General features: G+C 49.6%; 5 protein-coding genes across 5 annotated transcripts; 3 read left to right on the top strand and 2 right to left on the bottom strand.

Annotated features, from left to right (window-relative positions):
• Positions 1-1,567: 1,567 nt before the first annotated feature.
• DEU56DRAFT_811902 (uncharacterized protein) lies at positions 1,568-2,291 on the top strand (the record flags this gene model as incomplete). The annotated part of the gene is made up of 1 exon (XM_041353569.1): positions 1,568-2,291. One exon carries the CDS (start codon positions 1,568-1,570, stop codon positions 2,270-2,272), a length of 705 nt encoding a protein of 234 aa, XP_041206986.1. The 3' UTR covers positions 2,273-2,291.
• Positions 2,292-3,182: 891 nt separating this feature from the next.
• On the top strand, positions 3,183-3,629 carry DEU56DRAFT_811897 (uncharacterized protein; the record flags this gene model as incomplete). The annotated part of the gene is made up of 1 exon (XM_041353568.1): positions 3,183-3,629. A coding segment is annotated over exon 1 (374 nt), but the record flags the coding sequence as incomplete, so codon positions are not given.
• Positions 3,630-4,339: 710 nt separating this feature from the next.
• Positions 4,340-5,765, bottom strand: DEU56DRAFT_739371 (uncharacterized protein; the record flags this gene model as incomplete). Its single annotated transcript, XM_041348725.1, has 2 exons — positions 4,340-4,695; positions 4,763-5,765. Coding segments are annotated over 2 exons (1,359 nt in total), but the record flags the coding sequence as incomplete, so codon positions are not given.
• A 7,646-nt stretch (positions 5,766-13,411) lies between these two features.
• DEU56DRAFT_739407 (uncharacterized protein) lies at positions 13,412-13,825 on the top strand (the record flags this gene model as incomplete). The annotated part of the gene is made up of 1 exon (XM_041348728.1): positions 13,412-13,825. One exon carries the CDS (start codon positions 13,412-13,414, stop codon positions 13,823-13,825), a length of 414 nt encoding a protein of 137 aa, XP_041206983.1.
• Positions 13,826-15,844: 2,019 nt separating this feature from the next.
• On the bottom strand, positions 15,845-18,110 carry DEU56DRAFT_952383 (carbamoyl-phosphate synthase L chain, ATP binding domain-containing protein; the record flags this gene model as incomplete). The annotated part of the gene is made up of 8 exons (XM_041359167.1): positions 15,845-16,172; positions 16,234-16,314; positions 16,893-17,169; positions 17,234-17,298; positions 17,338-17,410; positions 17,463-17,525; positions 17,588-17,982; positions 18,029-18,110. 8 exons carry the CDS (start codon positions 18,108-18,110, stop codon positions 15,910-15,912), a joined length of 1,299 nt encoding a protein of 432 aa, XP_041206982.1. The 3' UTR covers positions 15,845-15,909.
• Positions 18,111-18,759: the final 649 nt, after the last annotated feature.

Raw genomic sequence — 18,759 nt, 5'->3', positions numbered from 1 at the left:
TTGTCCTCGATGGGCCTTGTGAGGCGATAGCGTCTTGGACTTGCTAGTTCTTGGTTCCCTCCTTTCCTCCAGATTCAGAGTCTGGGCTATAAGCTTCTTCCTCGATTATAAACACACATTCAGTAACAGGCACTGTCAATGCTACAGTTCTCATAGTATACTTGGGCTAATTCTTCTAGCACGCTGTCCTCGGCTGCGGGTTTCGTGGGATCCTTTCGGCAGCGCTGTATATTTGGTGTCGGGCGATAATGGCGCGTTTTGCAGCTGATATTCATGCAGATTCCCCTTGGTCCCGCTATAGCTAAGGTCTTTCGCCACTTCTGATTTCCACGGTGGCAACGTTCTTTTCAACGTCAGTACTACCGCTTTCAGCAGTGAGCATATCATGTTCACCCGGGCAGCCGCCGGGCTGCGTGCCTGGTGCCAGTTAGTCCAGACGTTCTGGGACAACCGGGTACAGTCGGACTCGTTCTGGGAAGTGTTAGTGCATCTTCCCAAATCGTCGGTTCGAGATTAGGTGCCAGACTGCCAGTTATGAATCATAGGTGGTTCACGGTCCTTCGGGATATTGCTTGTAGCGACGACGTGAGACCATGCGGTGTCTTCCATTTCACCGCATGGAATGGATCTATCTCTAACTTGTCTATTCCTGCAGATCAGACGATGAATACTGGGGACTTATCACGTTTCTCGGTGGCACAGTCCTGTGATTTGAATTAGTTTATCAAAAGAGTGCGAGGCAGTTCCCGAGCTGTACAACGATCCGTTGTACAAACGCTCCGGACACTGGGTCCTGAGCACGAGCGCCATTTTCTCGGACCATTTCCCAGTGTACGGATGGGTTGAAATTGTACCTGAGGGCTTTGGGGTGGCATATATGACTGGATACGACGGTACGTTGAATGCTTAGGTTCGTGTGCCGAAATTTACGCGTGCACACAGAGTCAACCGTCTGCAATATACCATTACCTCACGGAGGGAAATGCCAAATCAGGAGTTCATGGATGAGATCGCGAGGGCTGCGGTGGATTTGTATCAATGTATGATTTACACGCTGGTCAGCGAAAGTCCATGTTGTAACCCTTTTCGTGTACTGTGGGCGGAGTTCTGCAGTACAACGGCGTCGGCTTTCGTTCAACAATCGCTGCCGCAGAATTTGTTTATCCAAATCAATGAGCGAGTGCTTCGACCCAACAACCCCTATGAGTGAAATGAGCAGTCACTAGGGCAAGAGTTTGTCGGAGTGATACACGATGTGAATTAGATGAACCATGACATCAAATATTTCGAGCGGCCTTGTCTTTGGTAAGTATTGCGCTTTGGTCAGGTGGGGAATTCAGCTATAGTGGTCGTACGCTTGCTTATATACTGGTTGATTTTCCGAGCGCGTGACTTGAACGCGTCGCGATCGAGTTTGTTTATCGTGCGCGCACAAACCTTGATATTCCATTGATATTCCAGGGTATAAATACAGCGTACTCTCGCATATCAATCTCAGTTCAGTTATTCCCCTCTTCTACGCGTACCAGCATATTCTTACGATCTTCATCCTTTTCAATCAGCCATTATGATCTCTTCCATTACGACTATTACTGCCCGCGTCGCCGTCACTGGCTTTCTTACGGTCTTTTGCTTCAAACGGACCGTCGTCGACAATACCGCTCAGGTCCTGTCCGAAGCAGAGAAGGTCTCCGCTGGCCTCATTGCATACTCTATCTGCATGTCGACCTACACGCTTGTTCTCGCCGCCGACGCAGCTGCTCAGAGGATTCTCAGCAAGGACGCTAAGGACATACCCGCCGCTCCGAAGGTCGGCGACGCCGACTTTAATCCTCCATCCACTTGTGACAACACCGCCTCCGCTACGCCTTATCCTGTCGAACTACATTATTTGCAGCCATCTCCGTCTCCATCTCCATCGCGTTTAATTGAATTAAAGCCATCTCCAGCTCCATCATCGCGTTTAATCGAACCACAGCCATCTCTGCCTCCATCTCCGCCGCGTTTAATCGAATTACAGCCATCTCCGTCTCAATCTCTTTTTTCTTCGCATGTAATCGAATCAACGGAAACAATATCCGCTCCAATCACCTGTACGCCTCGCATCAATCTCACTTCGCCGAACCTCTACTGCAAACGTCTGTCTATTGATTCCAACATCACACTCCTACCCTGCGACAACGACTGTAAGTCGTTTCATGACCAAAGCACTGTCCACGACTCGGAGGTAAGACGCAGCGTAGCCTCGATTTCTACATTACCTGATGCTTGAGTTTCTAGGACGATCGTTCTGAACCTCAGCCACTCGACATCCTAATTTCGCTCATGAACGCTCTCACTCTCGATGACCCGCCTCGCCCATCCAAGCTTCGACCACTCATTCTAGTCACCAAGCGCAACACAACACCTACTATTCTGTATCCCCCGCTCCCCGAACCCGCATATCCTATGGAGGCATCGACCCAACGCATGCAGGCGCTGTCCCTCTCCGATCGCCCGCCTTCCACCTCGAAGCTGAAGCCTCTAATTCTGGTTACGAAGCACGCAGCTGGTCGACTCACTCTCGATGACCCACCTCGCCCATTCAAGCTTCGACCACTCATTCTGGTCACCAACCGCAACACAACACCTACCCAACGTATGCAGGCGCTCTCTCTCTCCGATCGCCCGCCTTCCACCTCAAAGCTGAAGCCTCTAATTCTGGTTACGAAGCACGCAGCTGGTCGATTCAAGCCTCTCTCTCCTAGCACTCCACTTCGACAGCTTACGACCAAATCGACAACGCAGACCCAGACATATCGGCCTTATTCACTGTCCCCTACGACCTGGAGCTCACCACCCCAAGTGTTCTAAGGCTGCCTCTGCGCTCGCATACAACGTACGTACACCATGTCTCCGACATCAGGTCCCCTACGACCAATCCGGACGACGGCCTCCTTCCGTCCCCTACGACCGGAGCTTCACCGCCCACGAAGTTGAAGGCCACTACAAGCCTATGCACACACCATGTCGCGCATCTTCGACGCCCAAGGTCCCCGCGACCAATCTCGACGACACACTACTCGGCCTTCTTTACTATCCCCTACTAGACGACATTCTATGGCCACCGCCACGGTCACGCACACATCCATCAGAGCAAGCCGATTTTCGTTTCTCTACTACCTCTTCGATCTGTATTTCCCTTCAAGTTGACTGGTACGGCTCATGGACTCATCTCTGGCATGTATGTTTCATTCTCTTCTCTACGTCATCATCGATTTTTTATCTCCTTTACTGGTACGAGACAGACATTGGACTCATTCACTCTCATCACGGACTTATCTCTGGCACGCATTTTTATTCCTCTCATTTCCTCCTCGATATTGTGACCTTCGATTTGTTTTCTCCTTTTCTGATACGAGACGGACAACGGGACTCGTTTTCATTATGGACTCATCTCTGGCGTGTACGTTCATTCTCTACATCATCTTCTTTGATTTTTTCCTTGACTGGTACGAGACAATATCGGACTCATTCAGTTTCATCACGAACTCATCTATCTGTGCATGTGGTATAGATCTTTCATTCTTTCAATCTTTTTATCTACACGGTAGCCTTGTTCGATTTGTTTCCCCCTTTTCTCATATGACTCTCCGTGATGTATGTCTATTTCATTGATCTTGTTATATTATACTTTATTTTGTGCATGTATGAGGACGAATACAAAGAGCTTTGAATATGATTCCTTCCGCATGAACATTAACATTAATTCAATGTGATCACCGATTAATAGGCTGATGAAACCTGTTTGGATTTTGTGCTCGTCCAGTTAGCATTAGTGGGATGCCTAGTCCACACGCGCATACTCATCGTCTGTGCCACAGGAGTGCTGGTGAAGTCTGTTTTTGACTGGGCTTCTGGCCCCGCTCCACATCTGGAACCCATTACGATTGAAGAATTCGGACCCTTCCAGTCAAGATTGTTCGGTCATGTCGCAGAATTGTAAAAAGTGTTGAAGGACTGTACAAAGGCAGAATGGGCTTGAGATTGGCATCCTTGTTTAAGCATCCTAAAGGATACCGATGAATACATCGAGTCGGATGTCATCGACGAACTTGAATCTATCTCGAAAGCCTCTTTAGTGGTACAAGATGACGGCGTGTAGTCAATATATTCACTGATCAAATCACGCATCCATGTCGCGTAGTCTGCTTTCATCAGGGAAACCTTCCCGTCCTAACTTAGATACAAATATACACAATACATCTAAGTCAGATAACTTATCACAAGTTAGAGGTAGATGTACATAAACACGATAATGTTCATAGCTTACAAAAAATTATTGCGAGTTTATAGTGTACTACCTAAGGGTCACAAAATTATGTCTATCTTTGTAACAATTAACAAAAAATGTACTGCATTGCTCGAGGACGTTGTTGCTCGTCCAGTGACGAGGTGCAACCGGTCCAAACTTCGGGATAAGGTGTATACTGCGGGAAATATTCGAAACGGGGATTATGCTAGCAACTCGCTCACCTGAATGAACAAGACGCGTGATTTTGTACATGCCATGTCTTGAATCTGGTGTCGAAGGAAATGGAGTAAACCACTCCACGTAAGCGAGGTGTTTGGGAGGTTGATTTGTCGGCGGGAATAGTGACTGTGCGTGTCTTTCTCGAAGCGAGAAAATTGCACGAATCTGACCAACACGATAGCCTGCAAAATGCAAGTTGTTGTATACTAGTAAGCAAAGGTAATATGAGCTATAAGCATTGAGCCTTACCTTCGACACCCACAGACTGACCAGTACCATCGTTTATAAGCGCTGTATCGAAACGAGCAGGTAGGGCATCATTTTGTTGGCGAGTGCCAGTGCGACGAGGCTTGACATGGACACTATCTACCGTAACGAGTGGGTCACCATGCCCTCGAGCGTCAACAGATAGCCACTTGATCTTATGGTATACAGCCACTGAATGGAATGGCAGGAGTACATTTGCAGCGAGGTCTTCGAGACGTCTACGAGAGAGGGGTTCGTCTAAATGGTTTTGTTGCGCGACATATCGAGCGAGTGCTTCGCGAAAGTAAGTGGCACCGTAATCCGAGATTAAACGTTGAAAAGACACAGCTCTAGCACTTGGGTGCTTTGTCAATGTTTGTGTTCGGTCAAATGATAGGTCCAGTGGTCGAGGATGGTGAGAAGGAGTGTCGTGGAGTTGCCACCGAATAAATTTCTCATGGCGAACGATTTTCTCTTTGCGCTCGAGCCATCGAGTCATTTGCGCAAACTCGTTTTTGTGGTTTGTCACGCGGTAAGCATCTTTAGCTAAGTCTATATGAAGACGTTCAGTGTACTCGGTGTTGTAGTTATCCGTCGTGCCATACAAATGAATCATTGATATATAGTGACGAGTGGCGTGAAGTTTAGGGAAATTGAAATGATTCCGGATACCGAGGTCGACAAATATTTGTTTGTTGTCGTGGAATAGGGCAAGAGCTTCGTCGAGGAGAGATAATGTCTCTGAACTATGGCACGGGTACTGTGCCAAGTAGAGGAAATCTAGGAGACCGCGGACTGCACGTAAAAGACGCGCAGAAGATAAATTACCGGGAAGTCGAGCATCAATAATGACACCGAGAATGAAACAGCATATTTGGGCATGCTCGGCACCGCTAACACGAGAGAGGCCAGTAATGCCTTTCATGAATAGGCGAATATGGTGGTTGGGGGGTAATCTTCGGCATCTTGCATCAATCTCGGTTGGTCCACATGCCTGCACGAGCCAGTGTTAAGACCGTGTTCAACGGGTCGGACCGGAGGGGCTTAGCTTCAGCTCGTGCGCTGCGCTCTTTACCCGAGTACGTGCCCCTAATTTACAGGGGGTTGGATATCGTCGGCCGAAGGGTATAGACGGGCCGGACGAGAGAGAGAAGACTACCCAAGACTTCGTCCGGGTAGAAACTAACAAGGTACAGACTACCCGAAGGTAGAAGCGGAGGGATTTAGCCTTAGGGATATAATCCCGAGGCTCGGAGGGTCGGACTAGGAAGACAATCCTAAGAGCCGAGGGAACACGAGGAATGAACTGAGTCTAAGATGATATTCGAACTGAGGAAATACTACGGGTTACAAAGGGTTTATATACTGTAGTGTATCCGACGGGTTTCCGGCCGAAGCGCAGTCTTCGGATCAGAGGGCTATGTAGAAAATGTACTAACGGATATGAACTGCTGCGGACGATCGAGAATGGAGCCGGAGATTAAATGAAACAGGGGGGACAAGTTAAATGAAAGGAAAATGAATAGACTAACGGACGGATCAGAATGAACCCGGATATTAACTGTCAGAAGGATCCGGGCGTATAGGGGCATCAAGAAGCATATACAAATGGGGACACGGGGAAATGAATTCTAGAATGGAACCGAGAGAACGGACGGACCGGACCGGACGAGAAGCTTCAGGTACGGAATATGACAGTATCCCCCCATTAAGGCCGAGCCCACGAGGCCGAGGCCGGATGTCCGATCCGATGATAAGAGCGCGAGAACGGACCCGGGTTTTATTGAAAATTTGATAAAAGGGTTGAGGGTTTTGATGGGACGCCATTCCCTTTGATTCTTACCACCCACCAACTCCACTACCATGTCCCAGACCCCATCCGACTCTACCCCAGGCTACCAATGCCCGGCTTGCGGCCATCTGGGCCCGGCTAAACGCAGCGCAGCAAGAGCTGGCCCAGGAGGAAGAAAGATTACTTGCAGAAGTAGAAGCCGAGAGGAAGCGTTTGGAGGAGGAGAAACTGAAGGAGGAGGAGAGGCTGAAGGAGGAGGAGAGATTAAGGGAGGAGCAGAAGAAGAAGGATATAGAGGAGACCCGGAAGAGGCTTGCTGAGAAGTCCGCTTCGTCCGGGCCTGCAGTGAGTAGCGAATTTTCTCGGCCGATGTTTTTGTCTGATGGACATAGGTTTCTGTCGGACCCAAGGACGTCGGACGACCCTGTAAGCCCTGCTCCGATAAGAAGCGGGCCTGCGTTTACTCGGGCGTGTCTGCCACGGGCCGGGTGAGTGGACTTCTTTCGTCCGGATGTGAGTTTTACTGATGTTTGAAGCCGGTCAACGCGTGTGACCACTGTCGCACTGCGAAGATGAAGTGCCATGGTGGGGCGCCACCCGCCCGGACGGATACTGACAAGGGCAAGGGTAAGAAGCGGCCCCGTACTGCAGGGACTCCGTCTCCTAAGGGTAAGGCGAAGAGGCGTCAGAGGAGTCCGGTTCCTTCGGACGACTCTGTTGAGATCGTCCCCGGCCCCTTACCCAGCATTATTGGCGAGGAGCAGGATTTCCTGGAGTACGATGATCAGGCTTGGGTGGCGGCCGTCAACGACATGGTCGCCGAGTTGGCCCGGACCAACAGTCTTCTCGAGAGGACTGTTGAAGCGGCCGAAAGTAGCACCGGTGCCATCGGCCGGCTCCTGGAGCAACAAAGGGTCTTCCAGGCCCTCTTTCTGACTGAGATGAGGATGTTTTTCCAGAGGGAGAGGGAGTTGGAGAAGGGGCCGGATACTGAGGAAGGGACTGAGGAGGGTGAAGAGGAGGAATCCGGAGATGGGGGTGAAATGGAGGAGTAGGGTGGTCCGGATGATCCGGATGTCTCTTCCCTATGTACAATGTATCATTTCTTCGTTTTTTTACTGTACAACAATAGGACCCGGCTTGTCCGGATATGCTGAATGAAAGTCTTGTACGAGTTCGGACGCGTTTCCAAGTTCGGTAGCGAGGATCCACGATGTTTCTTCGTCCGTCCCCTGATAACCGGCCCACCTAACTAAGTAAAGTAGTTGACATGTCCGTCTTCTTACGGTCGATTTTGGTATCAAGGATTTCAGAGATCTCGTATTCCGGTTCCCCGTCGACTGAGACGGGTGGGGGAGGTGGTTGGATTCGGTTAGGGATGGTGTTCGGGGTTGCGGGTTCGAGCTTGGGAAACATGGAAGACGGGATGTACGGATCAGCATTGCGTCCGGGAGGACGGATTGTGAAGAAATGGGTGCCCGGGCGGGCGATGATATCGAAGGGTCCGAGGTTCTTTTCGGATAGTTTCTTCGACGGACGGGTGGAGCGAGTACTTGGCTTTTGAGCGGAAGTACTTGGCTTTGACGAAGACTTGTTGTCCGACCTGGAGGTCCGGTGCGGGCTTACGTCTAGCGTCGGCCGGGCCTTGATATCAGATCCTGCGCATAAGACATCTCATCCCGAAGGAATTGATGGAGCTCATCGAGGTCAATGGCGTATTCTCAGGGCCCGGGCGGATGAGAGGTCTCGTTCTGGATGTATGGATATGTTCGGGTGATCACCCTTATTAGCGAAGAAGGGGGAAACACCCGTGGTAGCACTAGGAGCATTGTTGTATGCGAACTCTGCCAAGGGCAAGAGCTCGGACCAGTTGTCTTGCTGGTAATTACAGTAGATCCGGAGGTATTGTTCGAGGGTTTGATTGGCGCGCTCGGTCTGACCGTCGCCTTCTGGATGATAACCCGAGGTGAAATGCAGGGTCATGTCCAGTGCTTTCCCGAGGGAGCGGAAGAAGTGAGAGACGAACTCCGTGCCTCGGTCGGAGGTGACATGGGACGGGACTCCGTGCTTGAAGAATACATGTAACAGGAAAAGTCGTGCGAGATCCGGGGAGGTGATTGTATCGAAAGTAGGGATGAATATGGCTTGTTTAGATAAGCGGTCTATGACGACCAAGATGGCCGTGAAGTCGGCCGAGGACGGGAGTTGTTCTATAAAGTCCATGTAAATAGAGTTCCAGGGTTTCTCGGGGATGGGGAGTTGTTTGAGTAGGCCGTAGGGTTTATGTCTAGGGACTTTAGCCCGAGAGCACGTAGTGCAGGACTTAACATAATCCTTGACATAGGCACGTACTCCCGGCCAAGTATACTTCCGACGGATTAGCTCTAGGGTCCGGTTCTGACCGAAGTGACCGGATAGGGGGTGGTCATGGGTATTCCGTAGGACCCGTAAACGGAGGTCGTTGGATTCGGGAACAAATATGCGGTTATCGCAACAGAGGAACCCATTGTCGTCCACTGTCCATCTCGGGTCCGAAGGGTTCAGGAGATGAGTAGAAGCGATAGGGTCGTCCGGAAGGGCGGATAGGATATCCATATGGAGTTGTTCAACATCCATTAATACTGATGCGCGTAGTACTGGGATTGCTAGGTCGGATGCTCGTAGGGACGAAGCGAGTTGCTCCGTGGCAAATACGGGCCGGAAGTTGTGAGGGTTAACTCGAGCGTAGTCCTTATCCCCCTCTTTGGGGTAGACGTCCCAACGACGAGTTAGGGAGTCGGGCTTAGCACCGAGTTTTCCCGGCCGAAACGAATGATGAGGTTGAATTGATGAAGGAATTCTGACCAGCGAGCTTGCCGGCAAGAAAGGAGTTTGGTTGTAGCGAAGTATTTAAGGTTTTTGTGGTCCGTGACAACATCAATTGGCTCGGCCGAGCCTTCAAGATAATGGCGCCAGGACCGGAATGCTTCATAGATGGTGAGGAGTTCTTTGTCGTGGGTATCATAATTGAGCTCGGGAGCCGTTAATGTCCTGGAATAGAATGCAACCGGACGAAGTTCTGTGTCCGGGCAAACGATAGAAAGGATTCCAGCGATGGCATAGTCCGAGGCATCTGTCTCCACAACAATTGGGACATCGGGCATCCAGTGCGTAAGCACCGGAGCCGACGTGAAAGCGGTTTTGAGGGTGTTGAAGGCCGTCCGGCATTTATCAGAGAAATCCCAGGGGGCATCTTTCCGAGTGAGCCGGGTGAGAGGTACAACAATGTCTGAGTAATTAAAGATAAACCGTCGGTAGAAATTGGCAAACCCGAGGAAGGACTGAATGTCCTTCACCTTCCGGGGCTCGGGCCAGTCGATGATGGATTGGATCTTCTCGGACGACATGGTCAGGCCGGTAGGGGAAAGTAGGTAGCCGAGGTATTCAACCGAGTCGGAGTGGAATTCGCACTTCTCCGGTTTTGCATATAGGCGATGCTTACAGAGCCGACGAAGGACTTCAAGGACATGTTGTTTGTGGGATGCGAGGTCGTGAGAATAGATAAGGATGTCGTCAAGATATACGATGACATATACATCCAGTAGGTCGGCAAAGATAGTGTTGACAAAATGTTGGAAAGCCGCTGGGGCATTAGTGAGTCCCTCGGGCATAACCAACCACTCGTAGGACCCGTAACGGGTCCGGAACGCGATTTTCCACTCATCACCTTCCGCCATGTGGACAAGGTGATAAGCCGAGCGCAAGTCGATTTTGGTGTAGACCTTTGCACGGCTCGGAGAGTCTAGGAGGTCGGCTATGAGGGGAAGTGGGTAGCGGTCTTTCTTCGTGATTTTGTTGAGGCCTCGGAAATCCACACAGAGCCGAAGTGATCCGTCCTTCTTCTTGACAAAAAGGACCGGAGCTCCGTGCGGGGAAGAAGAGGAGCAGAGGAGACCAGTTGCAATGTTCTCATCTAGGAACTTGCGGAGAGCTACAAGCTCAACTGGGGAAAGGGAATATATAGTACCGATGGGCGGGGCAGAGCCGTCCTCTAAATCGATCTTCAGGTCGTAAGGCCGGTGAGGAGGAAGTTGGCTGGCTTTGCCTTTGTCGAATACATCCGCGTACTCATGATAATCCGAGGGGACCCCAGATAGGTCCGGGGGTTCGGACGAGAGTGAAGCGGACCGGAGGTCGACGCCAGTAGGACGAAGGTATATGCTGAACTGGACCGAACCTTGAAGTTTACAAGCCCGACAAAAGGCGACTGCATTGACTAAGGAAATGTGAGGAGCGGTTTTATCAGTGGAAGGACCCGAAGGGCCCGGTGAAGTCGGAGGAAGGATGTCCGGTGAATCCGGATCTGATGACGTCGGGGGAGTCGATGGCATTCCATGCGGTATCGTCCGGAACTCGATGCTGCCCTTAACCCAGTCAATCAACGGATTGTGTCGGGAGAGCTAGCTATATCCAAGGACGATAAGACAAGATGAATCCAAAGGAGTTACATAAAATGTATCGGAGGTTACTACACCGGATGCGAATCGGATCGGTAAATCTACTGCTTGTGTAATGGTAGCGTTAGAAGTACCATCAAATAAATGGAGCGAGAGCGGAGGAATAGCATAGGTAGAGAGTCCGTGCTTTCGGACGAAGCTTGTCTCTATGAAACAGTGTGAGGACCCGCAATCTATCAAAGCCGGAAATTGGGCAATGTTCGGATATGCGGATATGGATACAAATGGACGGAGTGATGATGGGTTCGTGAGTGCGACAGCGTTGAGTTGTAACTCCAATGCGCGGGTTGAGTCAACGCGACCCTCACCCCGCGCGGAGTCAGGAGGGTCACGGACTAATTTTTTGCCTTAACAGGGGCCTCGGGAATAGCATCCGGGGCCACTGTAGTTGCACGGCCTTTGGCAGCGCGCGAGGTCGATTTGGAGCAGTCCTGGGCCGTATGGCCGGGTCCACCGCAGAAAAGGCAGAGCCTCATGTCCATGCGCCTCTGGCGCTCCTCGGATGTCAGTTTACTGTCCTTGCCTAATTTTGAGGACAAGTCCGGTTGCTGTGAGGAGGAGGTGGAGGGCTTGGAGGGTTTACTTCCGGAAGGGGTTGTCCGGTCAGTAGCGGGTGCGAAGGATCGGGTAGGAGGTACGTATGGTTTTGTTGGAGGTGCGGATGTGGATGGTTTAACCTCGCGGGAGGTCTCGCCCTTGCGTTCCCAGTATCGGGCGTCGATGGACTGGGATAGGGATCTGAACTCGGCGAGGGTCACGGGTTTACCCTGACGACAAATCTCGTCCTTGATGCGGGCCGGAAGTCCGTTATAGAACTGACGGCGTAATGCTCCGTTGCCCCAACCTCGGACCTGGGAAGCAAGTCGTTGAAACTCTACTACATATTTATTAATGCGCTGTCCGTCGCGCATAATGAGTTGTTCGAGTTGCATTTCTGCATCCCCGACCGGGTCATGGGGGCCGAAGTTGGTCTGGAGTTCTAGCATGAACTCAGCATAGTCATCCATCCAGTCCGGGCGGTCATTAGTTGCACCAGACAGGAGGTCGGGTTCAAAATACTCCAGGGCCATGCCCTTCAAGTAGGACTGGGCAAAGTTGACTTTAGCCCGGTCCGTGCAGAAAGAGCGGACTTTGTTCTGGAAGTTGAGTTCGCATTGGACGAAGAATGCGCGGAGTTTGCGAGGTTTGGACCCGTCAAAAGTATCGGGTTCCCGAACCTTGACTTTGGAGTCTTCGGATGGGGATTTCCGTGTAGTGCAGGCAAGGTTCTCAATGGCTTGAGAGAAGCGGAGGAAGATTCTGTCAGCGGGGGTTAGCCCATCGTCTTCATCCTCTGGGGGCCCACCAAATGGGTCATCCCCATCATCGCCCGGCGGATCTGAATCACCACCGTCGTCAGGCCCTTCCGGGTCTGATGGTCCGGGGGTTGTCGGGCGAGTAGGAGTTTCTGGGTGCGGGCGGTTTATGATTTGCGAGACACTGTCCGTGGGGGTTCTTAGTACGCTCGTACGACGACGAGTGAAGCTGGTGAAGTTCTGTGCGTCGGACGCAGCATTACGTGAGCTGGCTAGAAAACCGGCCGCGGTGAGGTTGGTTCTGGTTGTCTGAGTGGGAGCCATGATGATAAGTATACTCGGTAAAGTGTGAGTTCGAATATACTGTTAAGACCGTGTTCAACGGGTCGGACCGGAGGGGTTTAGCTTCAGCTCGTGCGCTGCGCTCTTTACCCGAGTACATGCCCCTAATTTACAGGGGGTTAGATATCGTCGGCCGAAGGGTATGGACGGGCCGGACGAGGGAGAGGGGTATGGACGGGCCGGATGAAAGAGGGAAGACTACCCGAGACTTCGTCCGGGTAGAAACTAACAAGGTATAGACTACCCGAAGGTAGAGGCGGAGGTATTTAGCCTTAGGGATATAATCCCGAGGCTCGGAGGATCGGACTAGGATAATAATCCCAAGAGCCGAGAGGACACGAGGATTGAACAGAGTCTAAGTTAATATTCGAACTGAGGAAATACTACGGGTTACAAAGGGTTTATATACTGTAGTGTATCCGACGGGTTTCCGGCCGAAGCGCAGTCTTCGGATCAGAGGGCTATGTAGAAAATGTACTAACAGATATGAACTGCTGCGGACGATCGAGAATGGAGCCGGAGATTAAATGAAACAGGGGGGACAAGTTAAATGAAAGGGAAATGAATAGACTAACGGACGGATCAGAATGAACCCGGACATTAACTGTCAAGATGATCTGGACACATAGGGGCAGAAAGAAGCCTATACAAATGGGGACTCAGGGAAATGAATTCTAGAACGGACCCGAGGAATCGGGTGGATCGGACCGGACGAGAAGCCTCATGTATGGGATATGACAGGACATCACTATCCACCATTCACCGGTCTTTTGAGCATGCTGGTGTCAATCTCAAGCACATCAAGAAGATTGCAGCTGAATGTGACCCTCTATGTCATGCAGACTTCGTTTGTCGTGTGTCACAGTACTTGCCAGCCTCTTTACTCTGTTTGGACGAAGTTTCGAAAGATGACCGTACATATTCACGTCATTGGGGACGTGCTGCACGAGGTGCTCGTGCTGAGCAGCATCAACCATTTGTTCGGAAACGTCGGTTTTCAATGGTGGCAGGATTAGCTCTTGATGAGGGCATAGTTGCTGCAAAAGTTGTTGAAGGATCATTCAATCGCGAGAGTTTTATGAATTTTTTGCGCAACGACGTGGTTAGTTTTTCAGACTATGAACGTGCAGCGTGTCACTGATTACCTGTCCTTATTAGCTTCCTATCACCACTCCATTTCCAGGGCCACGGAGTGTGTTGATTATGGACAATGCTCACATTCACCATGCAGAGGAAATTGATGAGCTTGTTCATGCTGATGGTCAGTGTCACGAAGCTTGTAGTACGAGGCTCAGGTTGTCTCACTGGACTTTCAGGATGTCGAATTGAATACTTACCACCATACTCCCCGGATCTCAATCCCATCGAGCAAGCATTCTCCGTGATCAAATCACATCTCCGTCGCCACGGGTTAGGCTTCCATGGGCCCAAGGCTGCTTACTACGAGCTATACACAGCATGTTCTGTTATAACACCAGATATGTCTTGGGGCTTCTTTCGTCACTCAGGTTATCTTGCTTGAACAAACTAGCATTGGTGGAGTACAGTAGCATGATACACATAACAATGTGTCCATAAGCACCCACAGCTATAATATACGAGGAGCAATACAAACTAAGCTTTGAACATCCATCGTTCCTCGGCATCGCGAATATCTGCAAGCTCGCCAAGAGATAGTCCAGCACCAAGCAAGTCAGCATTCACTGGGTGTAGCCAGCGAGTATTTGTAGTATGAAAAAATGTGAGAACATGGTCACGTTGCATCAGCTTGAACCCATGACAAGTCCAGCGTCTCGCATATTAGCTATGTACGGCTAACTCTATAACTATGAACTATCTAAATGACAACAAATTTACTTGCTTGAACATCTAGCTGGCTGTGGCAAGGTGATGTAGTCCAAGGCTAAACTATATGTATGAAGTCCATCAGTACAACCTTTGTTTTGCTTCGATTTTGTGGCCATGTTATGTGACAGCTAGCCAGTCTTAGGTGACCTAGACCCAGGTCAAACAAGCCATGTGATACTGATCAAAATGGATACTGATTTGATAGAGTAATACAATCATGTGGCGCGCATATATGCTACCCCCTCGACGCGTTAAATAAGCTCTGCCGTGCCCTGCGTGAACCCTTGTTCTAAAATGCATCGACGGTGCGACATGCGTGACAGTGCTCAACACTACCAACCTCCAGTAATGAGTGGCTGGTTTTAGGCATGAGGGTAAAGAAAGTCAGCTACATTTGGTGCACACACAGATCCTGGGAGTCGACGAAATGAAGAGGTCATATTGCAGCAAGGTGTATGCAAGTGTTCGGGCAAGTTACATGGTGATGTGTTGGAGCCACTGCTCAACAACAGAAACAACAATATTGATGCGGTCATCTAGGATAGATGGTTGTCGGCCAGATACGAGCACCAAGAAGCAGCAATCGCACTATGATGCGAGGGCACCCATGCTAGAAGATGTGGAGACAAGAGTCAGACGAATGTATATAGTGCTCAGGCAGCGGGAGGGTATACTGTCGAGGAAAGCAAGTGTGACAATAGGGAGTATTTGTGGAAGCGAACCAGCTCGTGTCTTGGGCGTCTATGGAAACAAGGCAGATTAATGTATTGAAGTAAGGTAAAAACGCACAATACACGCACCTCTGCAGCTGAGACACAGACGCTCACAAACGCTCCAAAGTCCGCCTCGACCGTGCTCAACACTACCAACCTCCAGTTAAATGTCGAAGCTCGTTCCAAGCACCACACCCCTTCGAACTTTTGAAGGTCATGAGAAGCGCGTAAGCGCAGTCGCAGTTTTCCCCGATAGACGAAGAATGGTTACGGGCTCGTGGGACAAGACAGTTTGTCTTTGGGACTTGAAGACAGGTGTTGTGTTGAAGAAGATGGAGGGGCATCGCAGTGTAGTGGGGGCATTGGCGGTATCACGAGATGGGCAAATAATAGCAAACGGTCGTAGGCAAAACCAGGCGTGCTGAGACACCTGTGAATGTCTTTGGTGTGGCAGAGTGAACAGCTATGTCGAAGTGGCCTGAAGAGATGGATTTGAGAGAAACTCGGGTGGGCTCTGCAGATGCATCATCGGGCTGGATGGAAATAGTACGCTCATAAACGTCTCCGCCAAAGCGCCTTGAAGTCAGCATCGTCCACGGCGTCACAAGGCTTGTAGACTGAATCGAATACTCTCGTAGTGCGACAAACAATGCTGCTTGTGCCATTAACTCGGCTGAGGGACTTTCGACAGCTGGGCAAAGGTCTTCGTAGTGTTCACGGTGTTCTCAAGTGTATCCACAAATACCTGCACTTCAACATGTCTGGGACGTTCGATGTACTTCACTACGAGCACATCTGCATCACCGAAGCTTTTCAAGGATTCGCGCTGTGCGCTAGCGAGAGCATCCTTGAACTGAGATGGAGATGAGACGACACGCATACCCTTGCCACCGCCACCATGAATGGTTTTGATCAAGACTGGGTAACCTGTGTAACACGACACACTCAGCGGGGAGGTTCTGAGGAGAGCATGGAAGAGGGTACATACCAATATTCCCAGCTTCTGTGAATAATAGGTCAGCATCTTGGTTCACGCCGTGATAACCCGGCACACATGGAATGCCGGCAGCTGCAAAAGAGTTGAATATCACGTTTCCAGGAGCCTTCGTTTGCAAAACAACATCAAAAATTTCATTATACAAGATTTACCTCGTTTCTCGCCATTGAGCGTTCGGGAATGTTGGTAGTAAGAGTTAAAGCTTGCAAGTGAGGGACTTACACATTTTTGCAGGAAACCCTTGCCCAGAAGTGTGGATCGGCCTCTCCGATGTCTGTCCTTACCAGTACGATACAGGTGGTCACATGGTGCAGCTATCTGGGCCACGTTTTGATGAAACTGGTCATGTCTTCCAAGGAGGAGTCGGCTATTTACAAGATAGGAAGCTCATGTAGTCAACGGGTTCGAGTAGATAGGTGCTAGCGAAGTAGCTATAGAGAGACGAAGAAATGTTCAGACTGCTTAGTTCGAGGCTGTGACTAAGCTTGTCCTTATATGTCTCACCCGTCTAGTCAAACTTTGTCAATTCAAGGGCAAAACACAGTGATTCTGAAGGAATTGAAGGCAGTGTGGGCCAGTCACGTCAATGCTGTCCAACTTCTCATGGAGCCACAGTGATAGGTCGAAGTGTTTGCAAAACTCGAGCAAACTCAGTTTTGGTTGAAGAGCAACAGGTTGTTGACGGAGAAGCTGCGGGGGATTCTTGATAGCGGGATCAGGTCCACGGTCACCATTCAGGAGGCCAACAATATCCTTGAAGTTGTTATTGATGACAATACTGGGTGCGGAGGATTGAGTTTGTGTGACTGCGTTGAGACAATGTCGTGAGAGCATTGCAATGTCAGTTGGATCCGTGTATGTAATGTCGAAAATCTTCGTATTTGGTGGATTATCTAAATCGACACCTGCTTGCTTGTTTGGACCAACCTAACCCATAACAATGGCTATCAGTGACATGTAAGGATTATATACTTCGGAACATCATGCAGACCATTGCAGCAGCCCACGTGTTGAGATGTAACGGTGTCAAGTTGACGTGCTTGGCCTCCGGTGGAGCTGGCCAGCAGATGCGAAAACCACATACTCAATCTTCACATGTGTACTGGCGAGTCAAGTTTGCAATGGCTTCGTTTTGCTCCATCTCTTCGTCAGTTGGGCCTGTAGCAGCCTTCACGACGTGAGTGACAAGAGGGTGTTCAAAAGATATAGGATTATCTCACTTTCTTTCCCGCGGGTTCACCTTCGGTATCTTCATCGTCTTCCGTTTCTTCGCCATCATTATACTAGCATATATTCAGCTTACTGCACTACATAGTACCTCTTGAAAGACACGGTAAATACATACCTTCGTCTCGACTATAATCAATTTGAAGGCCGGTGACCGGTGCTCTTTGACTTCTTCAATGATTGTGGTGAAATCGCTGAGGTTTCCAAGAACAATATTCTTGTAGTTCGTGTGAAGGATCATATAGGTGATGGTGAAGTTCATAGCAGTGAGAATACCTGATCGATTGCCAATACCATACATCATTTTGTCGGAGATATCATACTGTTCGAATGTTATATCGAGAAGGTTTCGGAGGGTCGAATCTTCGTGGATGAAGAAGGCACGGTTTATCGGTTGTGATTTAGCATTTTTGCGGTGTTTTTCTCCGGTGGCTGGAGGCGGTAGGAGTGGGGTAAATGTCACAGAGACTGCGATGCCCTTGCCGTTGTTGTACATGCTCTCGCCAGAAGGCTCTGCGTGAATATAAGGTCAGAAACCTGTACTGTGAGTAAAACATACCATTTTCTGCCTCCAAATCATCATCATGGACTCTAGTACGGTCGCGAACGTCATCAGCAATGTCAGACTCAGGCTGGCTCATAGTGGTAGTGATGCAATGCGCATATGCGTCAACGTTAAATTTGGTGCGCGTGACGTGGATCTGAGCGCAGCGCTCAGCACTCAGCCACTTCAGAGACACTTGTTTATTTTTATTTTTATTTAGGAAATTTCATTGTATTTGTAAATTGCAATAAATCACTTTCGAGTTTTGTATGCCTCTGAATGGCTTCAAAAACATAATATCTCACACGTTTGTCACTCAGACTCGTCATGGTCTACCAGAGGATCAGTCGCGATCAAAAAGATAAATGCTGAAAATGCTCGAGGCTGGTATATGCATAGTGGCTATCTGTAGTGTGGACAATATTACGCGGAGGGGAGTAGCTAATAGTCGTCGGAGCATTCAGTTACTGTATTAGACATAATATAACGTTCAAAAGAGTGACAGTTATGCTTTTCTGCTCGACTTTGAAGGAGAGTGGTGCAAGTTTGCTGAATTTTCGATTTACAGCTGTGTGCAAAAAGGTTGACAGTACATGCGTGACTCGAGTACATTAGGAAATTAAATAAAAAATGTCATAGGCCACCAATTTACAACCGCATCTCGACGATGCATTGTGTCTTCCCGTAGCTTACTATTATCATCTTATTGATTATTCTCACTAGATGTCTTCCATCTTCAACAACCT

Source organism: Suillus clintonianus, assembly GCF_016758775.1.
Source record: "Suillus clintonianus strain FC179 chromosome Unknown DEU56scaffold_50, whole genome shotgun sequence".
Taxonomy (NCBI): domain Eukaryota; kingdom Fungi; phylum Basidiomycota; class Agaricomycetes; order Boletales; family Suillaceae; genus Suillus; species Suillus clintonianus.
This window is presented reverse-complemented; position numbering and strand designations above follow the sequence as displayed.